The 17,232-nt window shown below is 40.5% G+C and overlaps 1 protein-coding gene across 13 annotated transcripts in view; it reads left to right on the top strand.

Annotated features, from left to right (window-relative positions):
• Positions 1 to 17,232, top strand: part of dst (dystonin) — a 172,066-nt gene that overhangs the window by 51,705 nt on the left and 103,129 nt on the right. For 7 of the 13 annotated variants that reach the window (XM_069180064.1, XM_069180063.1, XM_069180068.1 and 4 more), the window contains 5 exons: positions 1,222 to 1,311; positions 2,822 to 2,920; positions 4,603 to 4,680; positions 6,393 to 6,485; positions 15,784 to 15,950. In XM_069180064.1, coding sequence (XP_069036165.1) covers positions 1,222 to 1,311; positions 2,822 to 2,920; positions 4,603 to 4,680; positions 6,393 to 6,485; positions 15,784 to 15,950 — 527 coding nt within the window. Of the gene's footprint in view, positions 1 to 1,221; positions 1,312 to 2,821; positions 2,921 to 4,602; positions 4,681 to 6,392; positions 6,486 to 10,712; positions 11,977 to 15,783; positions 15,951 to 17,232 lie in introns of those variants that run through there. The other 6 variants (XM_069180055.1, XM_069180065.1, XM_069180067.1 and 3 more) reach the window with 3 other exon arrangements.

Here is a 17,232-nt window from a genome sequence, read left to right as displayed (position 1 = left end):
TTTCATGCTATATATGCTGAGATATTTGTCTAATTTCAAGGCCCCAGTCATTTTTAACTGTTTCACAATATGAGATTATACTACTTTCGAAGCACCTTTCTTTAAACTTTGCATGATAACAGTTTTTCTTGTATTTTTGTTGCATAAAACTAATGTTTCTGTTAGGTGAGAAATAATTGCCCAGGCTTCCAAACTGTAATCATTTCATGAAATATAAAGAGTGCAGACATAGGGAGCCTCAGACTGTCCAAACTTGTGCTGTAAGGGAATTTCCTATAAATGACTCCCTGCTTACTTTGTTGAAGCGAATGATGATCAAATAAGTAATTAAGATGGGTGAGCAGTGCTACATTCTGCTGTGGAGTAGATGGGTGGGTTGCAAGCAAATAGTGCCTTACAGTAATATGAAAGTGCCTTACAGTAAATTACTTGCTGGCAGAATATTATCTCTTGAGTTGCTCTGTGCTGAGCTGTTAAAAGGGGTCAGGTTGTTACCGGAAGAGAAGGGCATTTCTTGGAATCTGTCAGCTGAGTGTGAAGGCTGATGCAAGCCTGAATGGCTTATTAAGGTGTGTGTTCAGAGGTCATGTGGAAACTGCTAAGTAAAAAAAAAAGAGGTTCATTCTAGGTCAAGAGAAGAGCATTTATTTTAGGTCTTACTTTTCTTGTATAAAAAAAAAGATCCAGGCAGTCAGACTGATAGCAGTGGAAGGGGCTGATCTGTTTTAACCTGTGAACAAAGTCTGGGCTGTCATGTGTATAGAGTCAGGCTGAGCGAAAGGTAGTCCTTTTCTTCTCACCGCTTGTGGTTTAACTAGAAAGCAATCTGTCCTACAGTTCAGACATCTCTTATTGGAGCCTGAACTGTGTATTTAGCTGCCCTTGGCCAACATTAACAAGCACTAGTGCACAACTGCTGCCAATAATAATAACAACAGTAATATTTAAATAATATCAATAACAGTTCCAGTTCACCCTGTTATTGAGTCAGTTCATGGCTGAATTGCTCAACGGAGAGCTTGACTGGAACGAGAGCTGGCCGATGTGTGTGGTCTTCCAGGACCAGGATTGGGAACCCCTGGGCTCCGCTTGCTTGACAACAGGTCCCCTGAAAAAGATGTCTCTGCTGCCCCGAGGACCTGGGTGTCTCCTTCACCGGGCGGTGAAAGAGATCCCCGTCACAGAAGCGTTTTTCATAGGCCTGCTCTGTCTCCTCTGCAGGTACGGAAGCATGTGAATGACCTGTATGAAGATCTTAGAGATGGACATAACCTGATCTCCTTGCTGGAAGTCTTGTCTGGGGAGTCACTGGTGAGTTTGGCGCCCCCCACCCTCCACTCCAGATCACCTCTCCTCGCTTTGCTGCTCTCTTCTTCATCTGCAATGCGCTGTTTTGCTCTCCCACCTCTTCTGTTGTATTTTATTTAAAAGTTGTATTTAAAATTGTTTGAATACAACGATCCCATATGGAGATTATTTTTTCATATTATTTCACATTCCTGTTTTATTATATAAATCTTATGTTATGGAGCTGGATCTGGTTATTGACCTATTTTTTAAATTCAGTTTTCTTGTGCCTAGACAGTTTAAGCTGTACAGCTGTGGCCATAAATCTTTTCAGAACAAAGATTTAAATCCTACTCATTTGTTTGCCTTGAAGCCTATGAACCACAATATAAAGTGATTACATTTTCAGAAAAGCTGCGATATGGAAAAATCAGAGGTCATGGACTTCACAGAGCTCAAAGTTAATATGAAAGTAGTCTGTCCATTACTTTTTTAATACTCTTGAAAAGCTGCTTGAATATATTTTTTTTCATATTTTGTGTTGCTGTATTAAGGAAAAGAATGTTAGTGTCAGTTCCTCTCTTGGAAGTGCATAGAGTCCCAAAACTTAACACCCCGCTTTGCCATTAATTGTAGTGGGGAAAACTGACTGTTTGTCTGTTGATGTGTTATACAGTGCACTTCTCTAGAAAGCACCCTCAGCGTATACCAGGGTACGGCTGTGCCTTATTCATATCACAGAGCTGATACCCATGATCTCAGTGTTCTGTCATTCAGAGTGTCGAACAGCCAAGAGAGTATTCAGTCACCCTTGTGTACTTCATACATCTCCTGCGGTTTGTTTTCCAGAAAACTAATTAATGCAGCACATCAGCCTTTACCTTTTGGAAGTAGATGGAAAACTAACATAGTTAAGTAGTGAAAGAGGTTAGAAATTACTGTTAGAAATAAAGGATGGTTTTACGTTTGTTCTTAGTAAAGAGGAGGACACTTTCACAATTGCCTCTACAGTTACATTATGCTGCTAACAGGACATTTGGCATTCTAATTAACCGCCTGAAGTAATACATCTCTAGAGAGTGTAAAAATAGCCCGTTGCTAATGAATTATGCACAGAATGTCAGTTAACTGTTTTTAAGCTAATGTTTTTAATTACAATACTCACAGACTGGGCTGTCCTGGAGTGAAAATGAACATCTGAATCCCTGTTCCTACGTAGTTGTTACAGTGTAGGAGTTGTAACAGTTTGAGTCTAGTGTGAGATTAAAGGATGTCAGGAATGTTTAACATAGGATTCAAGATTCATGGCCACTGCTGTTGCAGTTTGGAGAAGGAATAAAGTCAGGTCAGCATGGAGACCACCTGTTTAAAGAGCAAACAGCACGCGACGACATTCCACAGAAATGTGTCCCAGCAAATCCGATGGGCTTGTTCTGCTCCTTCATTTTTTTCTTCTTTTCCATGCTTTCCTTTTCATTTGTTGTCTGTCTTGTGTCTTCCCTGTGTCCTCTTGCGTCTCTGCTCTGTGGGTAAGCCAAGGGAGCGTGATTTTCTGAAGACGCTGCGGCTGGTGAGTGCAGCTGAAGCATGCGCGTTTGAGCAGCATGGCGATGAGCAGGATGAGGACAAGGGGGTAGGTGTGGACCCCCTGTAACAGCACTAATGCAGAGTGTGCCGTGGCGGTTGACCGGAGAGTGAAAACCACAGCGTTTCTCATGGGGATCGGACACGGATCGGACACGGATCTGGGGACTCCAACACACAGAAACTCTCCTGTTGCTTAGCTGCCGGCTGACTTGGGGAGGGATGTCAGTGTCCTGTGTAACAATGTAGATTGTTACAGATACCAGGGCTGTGACTTAAAACAATGCTGAGGGAAGTGGAGTTCAAAATATTGTGTACTCGGTTTGTAGACATAGAACTGAGGCTCTCTATACAATTGCATTCACGCTGAGTGCCTGCACCATGAGCCAGAGGCTTAGAGGCTTGTTGCATAAAAACCCTTACCTTAATTATTAAATATTGTACAATATATGACTATTTTTCCTCACCACTTAAGCACGGTATTGTTTTCAAATTGTTTTGCCCTTAACCTCAAGAAACACCTGAGGCAAAATTCAAATTAACATTTAATAACCGGTGTGTTATGCAACAACCCACAGGTTCAAATCTTCACCAAATGTGTTTTGGAAAGTTCTTAATCCTTGCAAGACTTGTTCAGAGCAACGACTCTCTCTATTCACAAAACAGCTGCAGATGAAATCAAAGCAACGGAAATGGCTGTAAGATTAAAATTGGATTACAAGATGTACAGTCTTTTTAAATTTTATGTACTGCTTTGAATACTGTACTGTGAAGGAAAATTGGGCATATTACGCTTATCAGAACTATTATTTAATTATGAACCCTCTTAAATTTAAGCTTTAGCACATCACAGTTGTGGGATTAAAGCTACTTATTTGAGTTGACTTTTTGCTGAATTTGCATGACAAGTGTGGGGATTTGAACCTAGATTAGTATGGCAAATCAGAATAGCCATCCGCCTCATTACATCACAAAAGAAAACCCATATAAAATACATCATTAGAACATCAAACTTTTTAAATTGTTTTGACTGAAATACATTAACAAGCCCCATGGTATGTTTTGTCTTGAGGCATGAATGCCAAACACTCAGAGAGACCCTAGTTAATTCTGCCCTAGAGTGTGCAATTCCCCCCCATTCCTTTACGCCGTGGCCAGGCCTGCCTCTGTTGGTAACCCTACCAAATTTTCAGAGCTCACGTGGCTCTGCCTGCTCCATGCTGGAGGTGCAGTAGATGTGTGTAAAGCCCCCGTCACCTGAAACATCTGTCCAAGGGTGTCCAAGCAGTTCAGCCTCCTGCGTGAGAAACATCCATACTGTGCTGTTCTGAGCGTCTGCTGTTGAAGCACGAGTGGGGCTCCTCTCTACACTTCACATGCTCTCACAAACCAAGCAAGGTTCCCCTTTATTTAGTCTCATCCGTGACACATACTACGTCAGGAGGTGGTTTTCATTGTTTCCATTCAACGTATTTCTAGAAAAAGATCGTTCTTGCCTTTCAGTCACTCTCTGTAAATCTGTGATCAGCATTCTGGCTCCACTCACTACATACTGTACCCATCCCCTTGAGATGCAATCTGTTTGCCTCTTTCAGCAGATCAGGGAAAAGAGCCTGGAAGCGCTATATCCAGGCGCTCGTGGAGTGAGTCACTGGGTCTCTTCCAAACGGGTCAGAATCTGGGTTGCTTTGTATGATAGTAACACTTGACTTCCTTGTTCCCTCATCACAGCCTCGGGAGAAAGGCAGAATGCGTTTCCACAGACTGCAGAATGTGCAGATCGCGCTGGACTTTTTAAAAAAGCGACAGGTAAGAGGAGGATTTAAACCTGAAGACAGGATACACTTCTGTACACAAAAGGTTGTGGGGGTCTGGAGCAAGCTGTCTAATCATGCTATTGAAGTTGATACCCTGGCTTTTTTTAAGACTGGATGAGATCCTCAGATGTTAGCTACTGCCTACCAAACAGGCTAGGCAGACCCCTGTTTGTTTTCACATGGAAAGTAAAAAAGTTGATTTGACTGTTCCTTTAACAGTGTGATGCGGCACGATTTTTAACATCTCAACAGCACCATTCTCCAAAGTCCTACTCATTGAGACATAGGAGGGCGCAGCCTCACGCAGGACGATCCTTTCAAAACTCTGCATTGTTTTCTTGGAACTAAAATGAAACACAGGAATATTGCCAAGTGGATGGCATATGGATGCTGCTGGATCTCATTCTAGCAATTGCTTGCAGATATGGGTGTAGATGTTGATGCTCTAATTACAAACAACCAAAGAGAACATTTAGTGCATTTATAGACCTCAACAGTCATATTTAGGCCTAACTCAATATATAATTCAAAATATGCATTGATTAATGTAGACTGTGATATTCTAACAGCACTCAAAATGCCAGTGGCTATAGAATTCTGTGATTATTCAGTGGGTATAAGGTTTATTCCCTTTCCCCTCCTCAGTAATGTTTTTGAAAGTCGACATGTCCCCCATTGTTGTGATTTATAATACATTTTGAAGTGTGTCACTTATAATGGAAAATGTTAGAGTGGGGATCTGTACCTGCAAATTCTGGAAGATGCCGACTTTTCTTCAGAAGTGTTTCATGTTTTCTTGTTCAAGAAAACAAGTGGATGTCTTCCGCCCTCTGCTGGCAAGAATTAGAGATTCTAGAGGGTTTGAAATTAACTCCTTTACTGCAGTTTCTAACCATCAGAGTTTATGTACGCTGCTGCAGTTTTTCTTTATCCGTTTCTGGCAGCTCTGCAGTATTAGCTGATACTTTAAAGCTGTATTTTTCAGAGCTGCTTAAGAAAGTCAATGATACCTGTTTGTAAAATACCTCATGATAAGGATGGAAAGAGAAGTCACTGTGGGCCACTCTCATGTCAGAAATGACATGAATCCCTGGTTGTGGATGATTTCTGTATAGAAAATGTCAGATCGGTTTTGAAGGCTTTTTTCTTGGATTTTACAAATCAGTGCTGCTTCCTCACTGTTCCAGGGTCCTGGGTTCAAGTGTAACCTGTGGATGCCTGTCTTGGTGGTGTTTGCATGTTGTCACTATGTTTACATGTGTTTTCTTCAAGCCATAGCCATAGCCAGGTTTCCTCTACCTTCACAGAGACATGTTGGCTAGGCTAGTTTACTACTGAAGATCATTCCTGCCTCTGTTGCGGTGCGGCGGGCATGGTACAGTATCTGGTCCTGAGGGAACAGCAGTGTGCCATCCAGCCTGTGCTTCTGAGATGAGCTGCGGCTTGTCGTGACCCGGCCCAGGATACCTGGCTGAACGATAATGAAAGGATGCAAAAGATCATTTAACAGTGTGATGGCAAGCTGATCTGAGACACTGTGTGCTAATTGGAGATGCTTCAGGAGGCATAGTCACACTGTATGATCTTATTTACCTTTAACTAGCTAGATGGGCAGAAGGCCCGCCTCAAACTTGTTACCTGCCTTACGTGCTTGTGTTCTTGTGTCCTGTTATCTTGCTTATTGTTGTGTTATTTTACTAACAGGTGAAGCTGGTCAACATCAGGAATGATGACATCACTGATGGAAACCCCAAACTCACACTGGGCTTGATATGGACCATAATTCTGCACTTTCAGGTAGGACTGGGTTTAGCCTTCAGTTTTTATAAGGCCTGCAAAGCGCACTGCTTTAAAATAAAGTGTAGGTGATGAGGACATGCAGTATATAATAGTTACATATAATAACAGAAGTATGTGGGCATGGAATGTTTTCCTTAAAATCCATACAGCTGTACTGTATGTGTTTGAGCACTGATGATGCCAGCGGTTCTATATTCTGGAAGTATGCTCATGCTGACAGACCCAATGACTACAATGGCAGTATTTCTTTAAATGTCACCTTGCCTATAGTTATATATATTGAAATAGTATTTTATGATGTTTTGAAAACTGTTCATTGTTTTGTAATGTGGAGTAATGCAGAAAAGCATGGCTGTGCTGGATTTCTGTTAGTATTGTCGGGCTCTTCTTTGAACTCCTTCTGAATTTAACAGCCTTCTCTTTTCACTCTTTTCCACGAGGACGTGTTTGGCAATGGCACTGCAAGTCAGGGCTCAGCGCTGTATGATATTTCCTGTATGGGTGCAGAAGTAGAGTCCTTAAGGAGAGCAGGGCTCGTTTTCATTCCAGCTGAGTCTGTTCATAACCACTGTTTCCCTGACAGCCTTGATCAGAGCCTGCCTCACTTACTGCTCTCGCACAGTACAGTGTCACGATGTCACGGGGGGACAGTGCAGTAAGCAGAGTGATCTAATGCTCTACATCACAACAGATAAAAATAAGTGCATGGGCGAAAATGAATAACACATCACGTGAAATGAAATATGATAGAATTAAAACCTGCAAGAAAAAAACATGCTGAGGAATTTAAAGCAACATACAAACTTTTTGAAGCTCTTGTTTTGGAGGTGTTAAGGAAGGCAGTGCTGAGGATGGGTGGAGGGGTGTAGGAGTTAACTCTGCTCTGCCTGAGTAGAGACGGTCACCTCGAAAATGAATAGAGAACCTGAATGAGTTAGTCAGGCAGCCAGACTTCAATTCTTTTCAAGTCCTAAGGTGCTGAGGAGTTGAAGAGTCCTGGAAAACAGGCTGGGCAGACAAGCACAGGTCTGCACTGTGTTAGGAAGATATTTATATCCTCCAGACAGCTTTTTGTCAGCTTTGCTCGCTTCAGATCTAAGCCTAATTTCAGAGAAATGTAGGAATCCGAAGTTTGTGTTAGACTCCATAAACAGGCATTCACGGTTTGCTCTAGAATGTCAATCATACTACAAGTCTGTATGCATAAATGTAAATCTCCCTCTGACATCCCGAAAGAGCTGTTTCTTTAATGAAATCCCATCGTGGAGAAAGAAAGAATGCAATATTTTGACTGTGGCATGCCTTGACAGTTTCTCGGAGGAAACGACGCCATTCTTGCCATCTCACTTTCAAAGAATGAATGTGCAAACTCTGGTGCCATCTGTCTCCTGGGAAAAAGGGCTGAAGGTTTCAAAATGAAAATTAAATACCTTAAAGAAAAATAAAGAGAAATGTGTTTTATTGTGCTTGGGGTAATAAAACATACTGACAGATCGCTTGGGAGATGAAGGCTGTATTCTTGCACCTGCTGTTGTCACTCTCACGCAAGGCTTCTGACAGTACTGCTGGTGGCTATAGGCTTGTTATTGCTTGATTTCAGAGTTGGAGGGCACCAAAAATGAAGCTTTCGTTATTTTGCCCAGATTCCTTCATTTGTTCAAAATAGTAATGCCTTCGGGCTACAGGGAGTTTATTTTTGCAATGAATATTTTCGTGCTTTGCTTATACAGTCACAAAAGCAAATGTCAAGGAAGATATAGATTATATATATATAAATGTCACAATGTAAGGAAAGTTGCAAATGAGGCCATTTGGCTGATCTTCCTTGTTTGACTTAAACAAGATTTACTTTATTAGCTAATTGAATGTAAACTTTCTCAGAGCATTTCTTACAAGAGCACACAGATTAGTGGATAGTGAAAGGTGCTGCCTGGATATGCAACTGCATTTCATCAACCAGTCAGAGTAATGAAGAAAGGGATGCTGGAGAGTTGTGGGTGTGTTTCAAGCCCAGTCTTTCCCAGGAGAGCTTGTTCACTATCTACTCCAGAGCACACAATAGTGAATTGTTTTACATTGTTGTAGATCCCAGGATTAGATACAAAACCTGCTCTAGTGTATGAGGATAAAAGATGGGAGTTTTAAAAGACCAATTAAAAGGCTTTTAAAGGTTGTGAACCTTTATATATATTGTTTGAACATATTTTCTGTGATTGAGAGAAGTTCAGAGATAACATTTGCATTATGTACTTGTACTTAGTTCTTATGCAGTGCTTTTGAAGACCTGGTAAAGCTTTTGCTCTTTTCAACATTAAATCAAAATAAATTTCAAACAAATTCCACCTGTTATATACTGTAAGTGGAAGCCCTGTCTTTTTGTTTGTGCAAAATGAATGCAGAATCACCGTGTCCTAGTTGTAAACCACCTGACAATGCTTTTTTTGCATTATGTATTTAAATTGAACTTTGACAGATTTGACATGAAATTGAGAATAATGCATAGAAAGCTAATTTCTCTCATGAAGACGCTCGGCTGTAATGCTAGAACCTTAACGACCACATGATGCTGATGGATTATTCCACCCTATAATACTGTTATTAATAATAATTCATTTCATTTACTGTATATACATCCTCACATCCCAAAGAACAGTGTTTTAGTGTGGAGCAGTAAAACAGAGTAGATAGGAGGATGACAGTGATTGACGGACGGAGGAGCTACCATTGTACCCTGGAGTCCTTGGCGCAGAGTATTGTAGATCATTGCCACAGCTTTATTTCATTCTCGTGTGTTTTCTGGGCACTTGCGAAGGTCTTAATAGGTACATCTGTCTGTGTTAACTCTCGTCTTTTTTGTTTGTAAGGAGGTGAGATGCATGCGGAACCTGTGCAGACCCATTACTTTTCTCCAGAAGTATGCCAGTGCTCTAAATTCCTGAGAATTTGTAGGCGCATAATCTTCTTTAAGCTGTATGAATGTTTGTGAAGAATTTGACTTTGACTTGCCATAGCAATAGGAACAGATTGATCACAGGAAAATACACCATGGCTTTCAATAATAAAGGCTAGGAAGAATGCACTGTAAGAAGAATGCTTTTGTTTCATTTTATTTAAAATAGTGCTTCCTATATATTTATTTAAAACTCCAACAAAAATGTGTTGTAAAACTTAATTGTGGTTAAAGTGAATGATTAAATTATGGATTCCTATTGTTAGACCTATATATATAACCTCTTACGTAGTGTGTACAATATTGTTTTAACCTTCATCGAAGTTTGCATGGATCAAAAGCGTGTTATAGGCCAGCAAGTCAGAAGTATTCTGCCTTTATTTTTAGTCCTGCAAGGCAATATAGCTGTTACTGCTACGCGACCCATAAGGCATCCGGTCATGCACAGAAATCAGACTATTAGCAACTCATCTGGTCTCACCCGGCAACTCCCATGTACAAATGCATTTCACATTGGGAGTTGACATTGGGATTGACATTGCTTTGCTCTTTCAGTACTGTGAGGGACAGTCCCCTCTTGTGTTCTGCAGGGTACCTTACTTAATCACATTAATTCGAGCAGTAGTACTTATGCCAAAAAACAGCAATATTGTATTTTGGCACACTGGAAAGACTAGAATTACTGGTGTAATGTATCCGTGTAATGAAAATTTGACAAACAAATTGCAGAACATTTCTGTGCGTTGGAGCTAACAAATGACAAAGGATGTAAATTGACTTAATTCGTAGAAGGAATAGGAAGCTTTGGGACTTATTGTCTTTAGTACAATACTAGCAAGTTGTCTTTCATGACATGTTTCATAGGTTGATGTTTCTGTGTTGTATGATTTATTAGGGATTTTTTTCAGTGATCACTATTTGAATGAACTGTGCTGTTTTGTGTACATTTTAGAGGCTAACTTTATGTTAGCTAATTTACAATAAAATATTCATTTTCAAGCTTTCGTTGGAGCTGTCATGAGTGTTACTGAATTGAAGCTTGTTTCCTGAAACCGAGGGCTTATAGTATTATGCAACCCCTTAGCCTTTATAATCTGTTTTGGGCGAACGTTGATAAATGGCAGTGGTGAAAGCTCTTTATTCAGGGTAGTGTGGCCTATACCACTTTTGTTGACCCCTACTGTCCTGTTATTTTTAAACCATTCCTGATAGGCGATTTCCTCGGCCTGACCAGTTCTATTGGAACTGCTGAACAAAGTTTTCACGCGAGCTTCCAGCGATGAAGCACTTGAGTCCTTGCAGGAAAATGAAGGCAGTCATTTCACTAAACCACGAGTGGGAAAACTGAGGCACCTCTGAAAACAAAATGTGTCTGGAGATGGAAAGATGTTGCGTCTGGATATTTTTGAAAGAAAGCGGGAAAAATCTGGGCTGTGCCTTGCTCTGACCAGGCAGTGTTTATGGTGTTTGTTTTGGATCAGCTGGTGGTCAAATAGTTTCAAAGGTTACTGAAAATTCCTGCAGGCTGCATCGAACAGGCTGAGCAGCTCTCAGTGTGCCAGGGAAAGGGAAAGAGGATCCAGCAGGAGCTCTGCGTCTGTGATATTTCAGCAGCGTTCTTGTTGAATCTGTGGTAGAAGTACTAATGAGTTTGTTTCCGAGGATTGCTGATCTAAATGGAATGGACTGGATAATCAGACCCAGACTGCAGCTGGGCTGAATGCCACAGCTTCCTGTGTCTACATATCCCATATGCAAAATGGCTGCTAACAGAAGCGAATGTGAAAGAAGTCTGTCTGAAGTTATGTTTGGTAGGTCTCTTTGCTTTTTTTTTCGACGAAAGTATGTTGAACATATTTAAGGAAACATAGGCACGTCTGGTTGATCTCAGTGATGGGGAATGTCTGTGGATGTGTGCGAAGCCCCAAAGAGGACTCTTACATAGACCCTGCCAAGGCTCCTTTAAGTCACACAGAGAATCCCGGAGGCAGAAGATACTTTCAGAGGAAGAAAAGAAGGAAATCTGGAAAACTTCAAACAAGCAATTCTTTAAGAAGTCAAAGTGGAGAGAGCTCGCAGGGAGAAAATGTACAATCTACAAGCATTTTATGGGAAGATGGGACCCAAGAAGATTACAGAAGACCTGGTGCTGCGGATTTCACGGCTGACGATGTGGAGAATTTGGGAGAGGATTTTGATCGTGTGAGAGGAGGGATGTGTTTGCAGTTCCCCTCAGCTGATCTTCCGAAGTCCTCTTCTTCTCTTCCAGAAGAGAGCACAGCAGATCCTCAAGGCTCACCCGTGCAGACAGTTCACACTGGGCTTCGTTGTGGGGGCGATAAGTGTGAGCCTGACCCCCTGCAGAAACAGCAGTATGAGCGACAGTTCACGAGAACGAGCAGTCTGGGTGCTGGCGACCACCTTCTGCAGTCACTGGAGCTGGAAGACAGGACGGACAGTGGTTTTTCCAGATCGTTTGGGAATGTCCTTGAGCCCCATGAGCTTCGGAAAAGTGCAAGCACTGAGAATCCGTTACAGGTACCTGCCGATGGGTTTCCTAAAATTATATGGACCACAGAAATACAGTATACCCAAAACAAAAGGCCCTATACCTACTGTGGAGGTTCCTGGTCGCAGGAATTTTCTCTTGACATTTTCCAAGCATCACCCAGGTATATACCAGAGGAAAATAAGGTAATATAATCAACAAATGTATAGCTTTGTATCGTGCCTGTTCTTACCTTAAGATGAGATATGATATATGTCTTATCCTTGCCTAGTGAAATAATAAGCAGAGGTTACAGTGTAAAACGTGTTTGTGCTGTATAGTGGGTTCTGTCCATTTACTGAATGAGTGGAAATAGGAGTTTTCATGTAACAGAGTGGAAAGGTTCTGAGGCTGTGGAAGCCTTTGTGTGGCTCTCATTTGCTGTCAGAGAATGCTGCATGGAGCTCTGAAAAGAAAAAGGAACATGTCAGAAACCACAATGTTTGTTGGAGTATGTGAAGTCATTGTTACCATTTTTAAACAAGGAGGCTTTTGACGGCAAACCACAGGCAGGAAGATTCTTTTTTAAGAGCAGCTATTTCCAAGGGAATGAGTTCCTTATTTTCACCAGCATGTTTGTTTTACCACAGTGTTAGTCTGTGGACTTGAGGAGCTTTTTTAAACTATCCAAAAGCCACATTTCAGAGGCATTTGTCTACACCATTCACATTTTTTTCCGTGCACTTTTTTCTAAATTTAACAAAACACTAAGGAGTATCACATCAGACTTTGGGCCAATAACAGTTTTAGTTTTTAATTCCTTACATGTTCTACGCTTCTATAATTGATCCACCGAATATCACTATATATGGGGAGGAGAACATTTTTTAAAATAAAATAAAAATCATTGTTAAAGTCTAAGCTCTGTATTAAAAACAAGAAGATTCAGGTTGGTATCAGAGATAAGAAACCTTAGATAATGCCAGCTGATTTTACGGATACGTAAGCTTCATTGTTTGCTGTTCCGGGTGGTTTTACATTGAGTCATTAATTGTTATGTCATCACATTCTTGTACTTATGAATAGCATGAGCGCCCCACAGCCAAATCACTGTTGTTGGCAACATCTAGATGAGATGAAAACACTGTATTAACAAAGTAAGAATAATCAAGGGTCACAGGTATTTTTAAAGCTTGAATACCTTCAAGTTCAAATGAAAGCCCTGCAGTTTAAAGGTCCGAGGGTGCTTCAGCTGTCTCTTCTCGTTCACACAGGGTTAGGGCTAGGGGTGAGTGGAGTCTTGTGGTGAAGACTAGGTTTAGAAGTAAAGCTACAGATATTGTTGAGGTTTTTCCTGTGTCAAGGTTTAGGATTAAGGTTAACATAATTTGTTTCAAAGGCATGGTCAGGGTGAAGACTATGATTATTTTAACATTAAAACATTTTATTAAGGGGATTTTGTAACCCCTTTGTCTGAGGGCAAAAGACTTGGGTGGGGTGGAATTTCCACAATGAGAAATCCTTCTCTTTTCAATACTGCTTTGTATGACGCAGGGTCACAGTGAGCACTGTGTACTTGTATTACGCATCAGAATTTCTATTTTGGAGAACATTGCGTCTTGAGATTTATTTTTCTGTATGGATCCCTATCGTACAGTAAGTCGTGGTTTTGCCGATCCATGACTTCCAGTCCCATAAATCCTGAAGATAAACGAAGAACTAGATTTCGAGTATGAATAATATGCTTTAGAAGGGGAAAACACAAATGAAGAATATCTAAAAAAGGCTGTAGGAGTTACTTTCTTTTCTTGTTTTGTGTGAACACTAAAAGTCACACTGTGTGGACAGAGAGTACCACATGGACCTATACTAGGACCACGGCTCTTTTTAAAATGTATTTCAATAGTCTTGATTCACATATACAGTAGTTACTAAAATTGTCAAATTTGCAGATGATACTAAAATAGGATGATTAGAAAATTAATGTAGAAGCAAGCAGCAAAATGAGATTAAAAAAATAATTAGATAAAATTCATGACTGGGCTAACACCTAACAGGCGATGTATAAAATGGACAAGTGCAGAATATTACATGCGTGTAGCAAAAACTATAAACAATACAAAAGGGAAACACTAAGTTTGTAGAAGCTTCTTATGTGTTTTGGTCGCTTTTCATTCAGCCTACACCCAACAGACATTGTTGAGAAGTGTTAAACGGCAAGAAATTACAAAAATCACCATGTTGAAAACTCCTTCTCTGGAATTAGTCCAAATATGAGGGGACCAGGTATTCAGAATGCTGAAAGGCCTTAACAAAGTCACTGCTGTGACCTTCTTCAGTATTAACAATGAAACATGAACCAGATGACATACGTGGGGAAAATAAAGTGTAAATGCGTAAATTATGGCTGAAAACAGGGAGGCACTTCTTTACACAAAGATTTGTGGGAGTATGGAACAGGCCACTCTGCCGTGTTGTCAGAACCCTGACTTCTTCAAAGAAACAGCTGGATGCTGCTCATTGCCATACGACTAGATGGGCCGAACAGGCTCGTTTCGTTAGTAGTCTTTCCTCTGTTGCTATGTGCAGTTTTTATTGAGTCAGTCCACATGTCAGGTTAGCCACTGTGAAGAGCAGAAGGGTTATACACATGCAACTGAAAGCAGTGCCGTCTGGAAGGATGTAATCCTGTACCCCAGGCATTCCTGAGACAAATGGGATTTGTAAAAGCATTGTGTCCATTTTTAAAGGTTGTTGAATCTTTGAATAAATGGAAAAAAACGACCTTCCAATCAGAAAATCCAAAGTCTACAGCTAATGGCTACAAGACATCTCTGGCTCACATTCCATGATGTGTACACTGCCATCAATGTGGAATCTGGAATTCGTGACTGGCAAGAAGGGAAGAATTTGTTTTATTTGCAGTTTAAACAAAGTTTGGGTTGCTAAATGTCTACAAACCATTTCAGTATAAAACTGCTGGTGGTTCTTTCAGAGTGTTCAGGGCTTAGATGGAATAAAGATCTTTTGAAAACTTTCAACTTTTTATTGTTGGAAGCATTCCACAGTACTGCTCACAAAACACTTGAAGCTCACTGAGCAAAGTGTATCGTGCTGTGTTTAAAAGACACAGCTGTGTCTTGGCCCTTCTCCTGATTTCCTTTGCCCAATTTGGGATTTGTAAATCATAATCATTCATCTTCTTATTTTGCCAGTTATTTGACCAAACTGAGAATAGTTCAGAAAGGCTCGCAGAAGTTAAGAATGAACTAGACGAATAAAAGTAGAGCAGAAATAATCTGACCATATGTTGTTGGAATATTTTTTAGGGTAAAGATCGACTTTAATTGTCCACTACATTCTTAGGTAATCACTATCTGATTTAGTGGATCAATTCCAAATAACTGTTTTTATAAGAAAGTGTTTCCATTTACACTAGATTTCAAATTCTTTGTCACTGTGTGGCTTGAAGTGATCCCACGATATCTTCCCATGCCTTGTCTCTAGCACACTGTACAGTATTTGTCTGTATTGTACAATCACAGTCACGGAAAACCCCACTTTAAATTGGGACACATTTGGAAAAACAGATTTGTATATCTGGCCCCAGATTAGCAGGGTTCATTTTGTTATTCTACAAATTAGAAATTCCTTGATCTGTCATCGATTGATTTCCACAGACCTAGTAAGACACGATAGCAGTGGTTCCTGTTATTGTAGCTTTAGCCATAAACACTGAAGAAAATGCCTTCCCAAACCGGGAGCAGGCCAGATTCCGAACTTATTTGCTGTTAGATTGTTGTGGTTGCACAACGGTGCTGTTGGCGTGAGATGCATGTGGGTGTCCTGCGTTGCAGATCTCCGATATCCACGTCACGGGGGAGTCCGAGGACATGTCCGCCAAGGAGAAGCTGCTGCTGTGGTCCAGGCAGATGACAGAAGGCTACGTCGGCGTGCGCTGCGAGAACTTCACTACCTCCTGGAGGGATGGGAGGCTATTTAATGCAATTATTCACAAGTACAGGTATTGCTTCTTCACATTTCTATTAAAACATTGGAAGTGAATGCAGTGGCTGTCTGCTCATTTCTCCTCTTCCAGTGCAGGTATATACAGTATCACTCAGTACCATTTCTTGAAATGGGAAGTGTTTGTACGTTACCAGCAGGTTACCCTTGTTCTGATTCCCCAGTTTTCAGTTGACTACACTGCTCTCCATTCAGAAGAGAGTGTATTTTATGAATTTTATAGCTCACACACTTTGTGCGTTTGTTACAAAATAAAGCGAGCAATCTTTAAATTGTTTGCAGATATTAAGGATTTTTCCAATTGGCAATTAACATTGTGCTCTTGTGTAAGCACACTCTTAGAATGCTATAAAACTCCGGAAATGGACCTCAATGTTATAACTCCTGGAATTTCCTCTGTTTTCTAAATAACCCTCGGCTGTGTGAATTGTAGTTCAGTGCCAAGGGAGGTCTGTTGCAGATGGAAATGACCTTTCAAATGTACGTTTCCACTTTTGTGATGTTAACCTCAAATGTGATGAGAATGCTCTCATATTTGTTTTGATTTAACACTGTCATTTAAATTAATGATTTTAATTGAAATTGAAATGTCTGCTTCATTTACAGCTACAGTATTTATCAGCACCCTGCAGTTTTATTTTTGTGAAACACTTTATAATGCGTCCAGGATGCACATTTTCATCAGTCACTGAAATCAGTGGTATTTCATTATTGTCTAAGCTAAAAGAATAAATGCTGACAAACACAGCAAACCTTGCAGACAGCAACAATCAAACTGACATTCTTTTGAGCCTAAATAAACTTTCAAGTGTTTATGTGACTAAAACATTCTGCTGAGCCTACTCTACAGCAAGTCCCATTATGTTTCATGTTCTGAATAGAAGCTGAAAATTCCCCAATTAGATTAATCCAGTGGCCACATGAAAAGTGTCAAAAGAGTACCAAGTTTGTTCAGTGTCCTTGGCTTTATAAGAAATTGCTTTTATTTCTCAGAGATGCGTTTCACTTCTGTGTATTGTAGTGCTATAGAATACACAAGATTGCTTTATGATGCAGTACATATGGTGTCAAAATGCTCACACAGTATCTGTCTGAGTCAGCTAGAGAAACAGAAAATAAATAACTTCCTTGCTTTGAACCTAGAATATAAAGCCTGGCATGTAACTAAAGGGGTGTTCATTTAATTAAAGCTCTTACAGCCCAGTCTTGAGCCACTCGTATCGTGAAGCAGTTTTAATGTTTTTTCTTCCACCATTGTTTTCGAACATTTATGAAACCCA

The sequence above is a fragment of the Lepisosteus oculatus genome, chromosome 17, assembly GCF_040954835.1.
Source record: "Lepisosteus oculatus isolate fLepOcu1 chromosome 17, fLepOcu1.hap2, whole genome shotgun sequence".
In the NCBI taxonomy this organism is placed as follows: Eukaryota; Metazoa; Chordata; class Actinopteri; order Semionotiformes; family Lepisosteidae; genus Lepisosteus; species Lepisosteus oculatus.
Note: the sequence above shows the minus strand (reverse complement) of the source record. Positions and strands in the feature narration are given on the sequence as shown.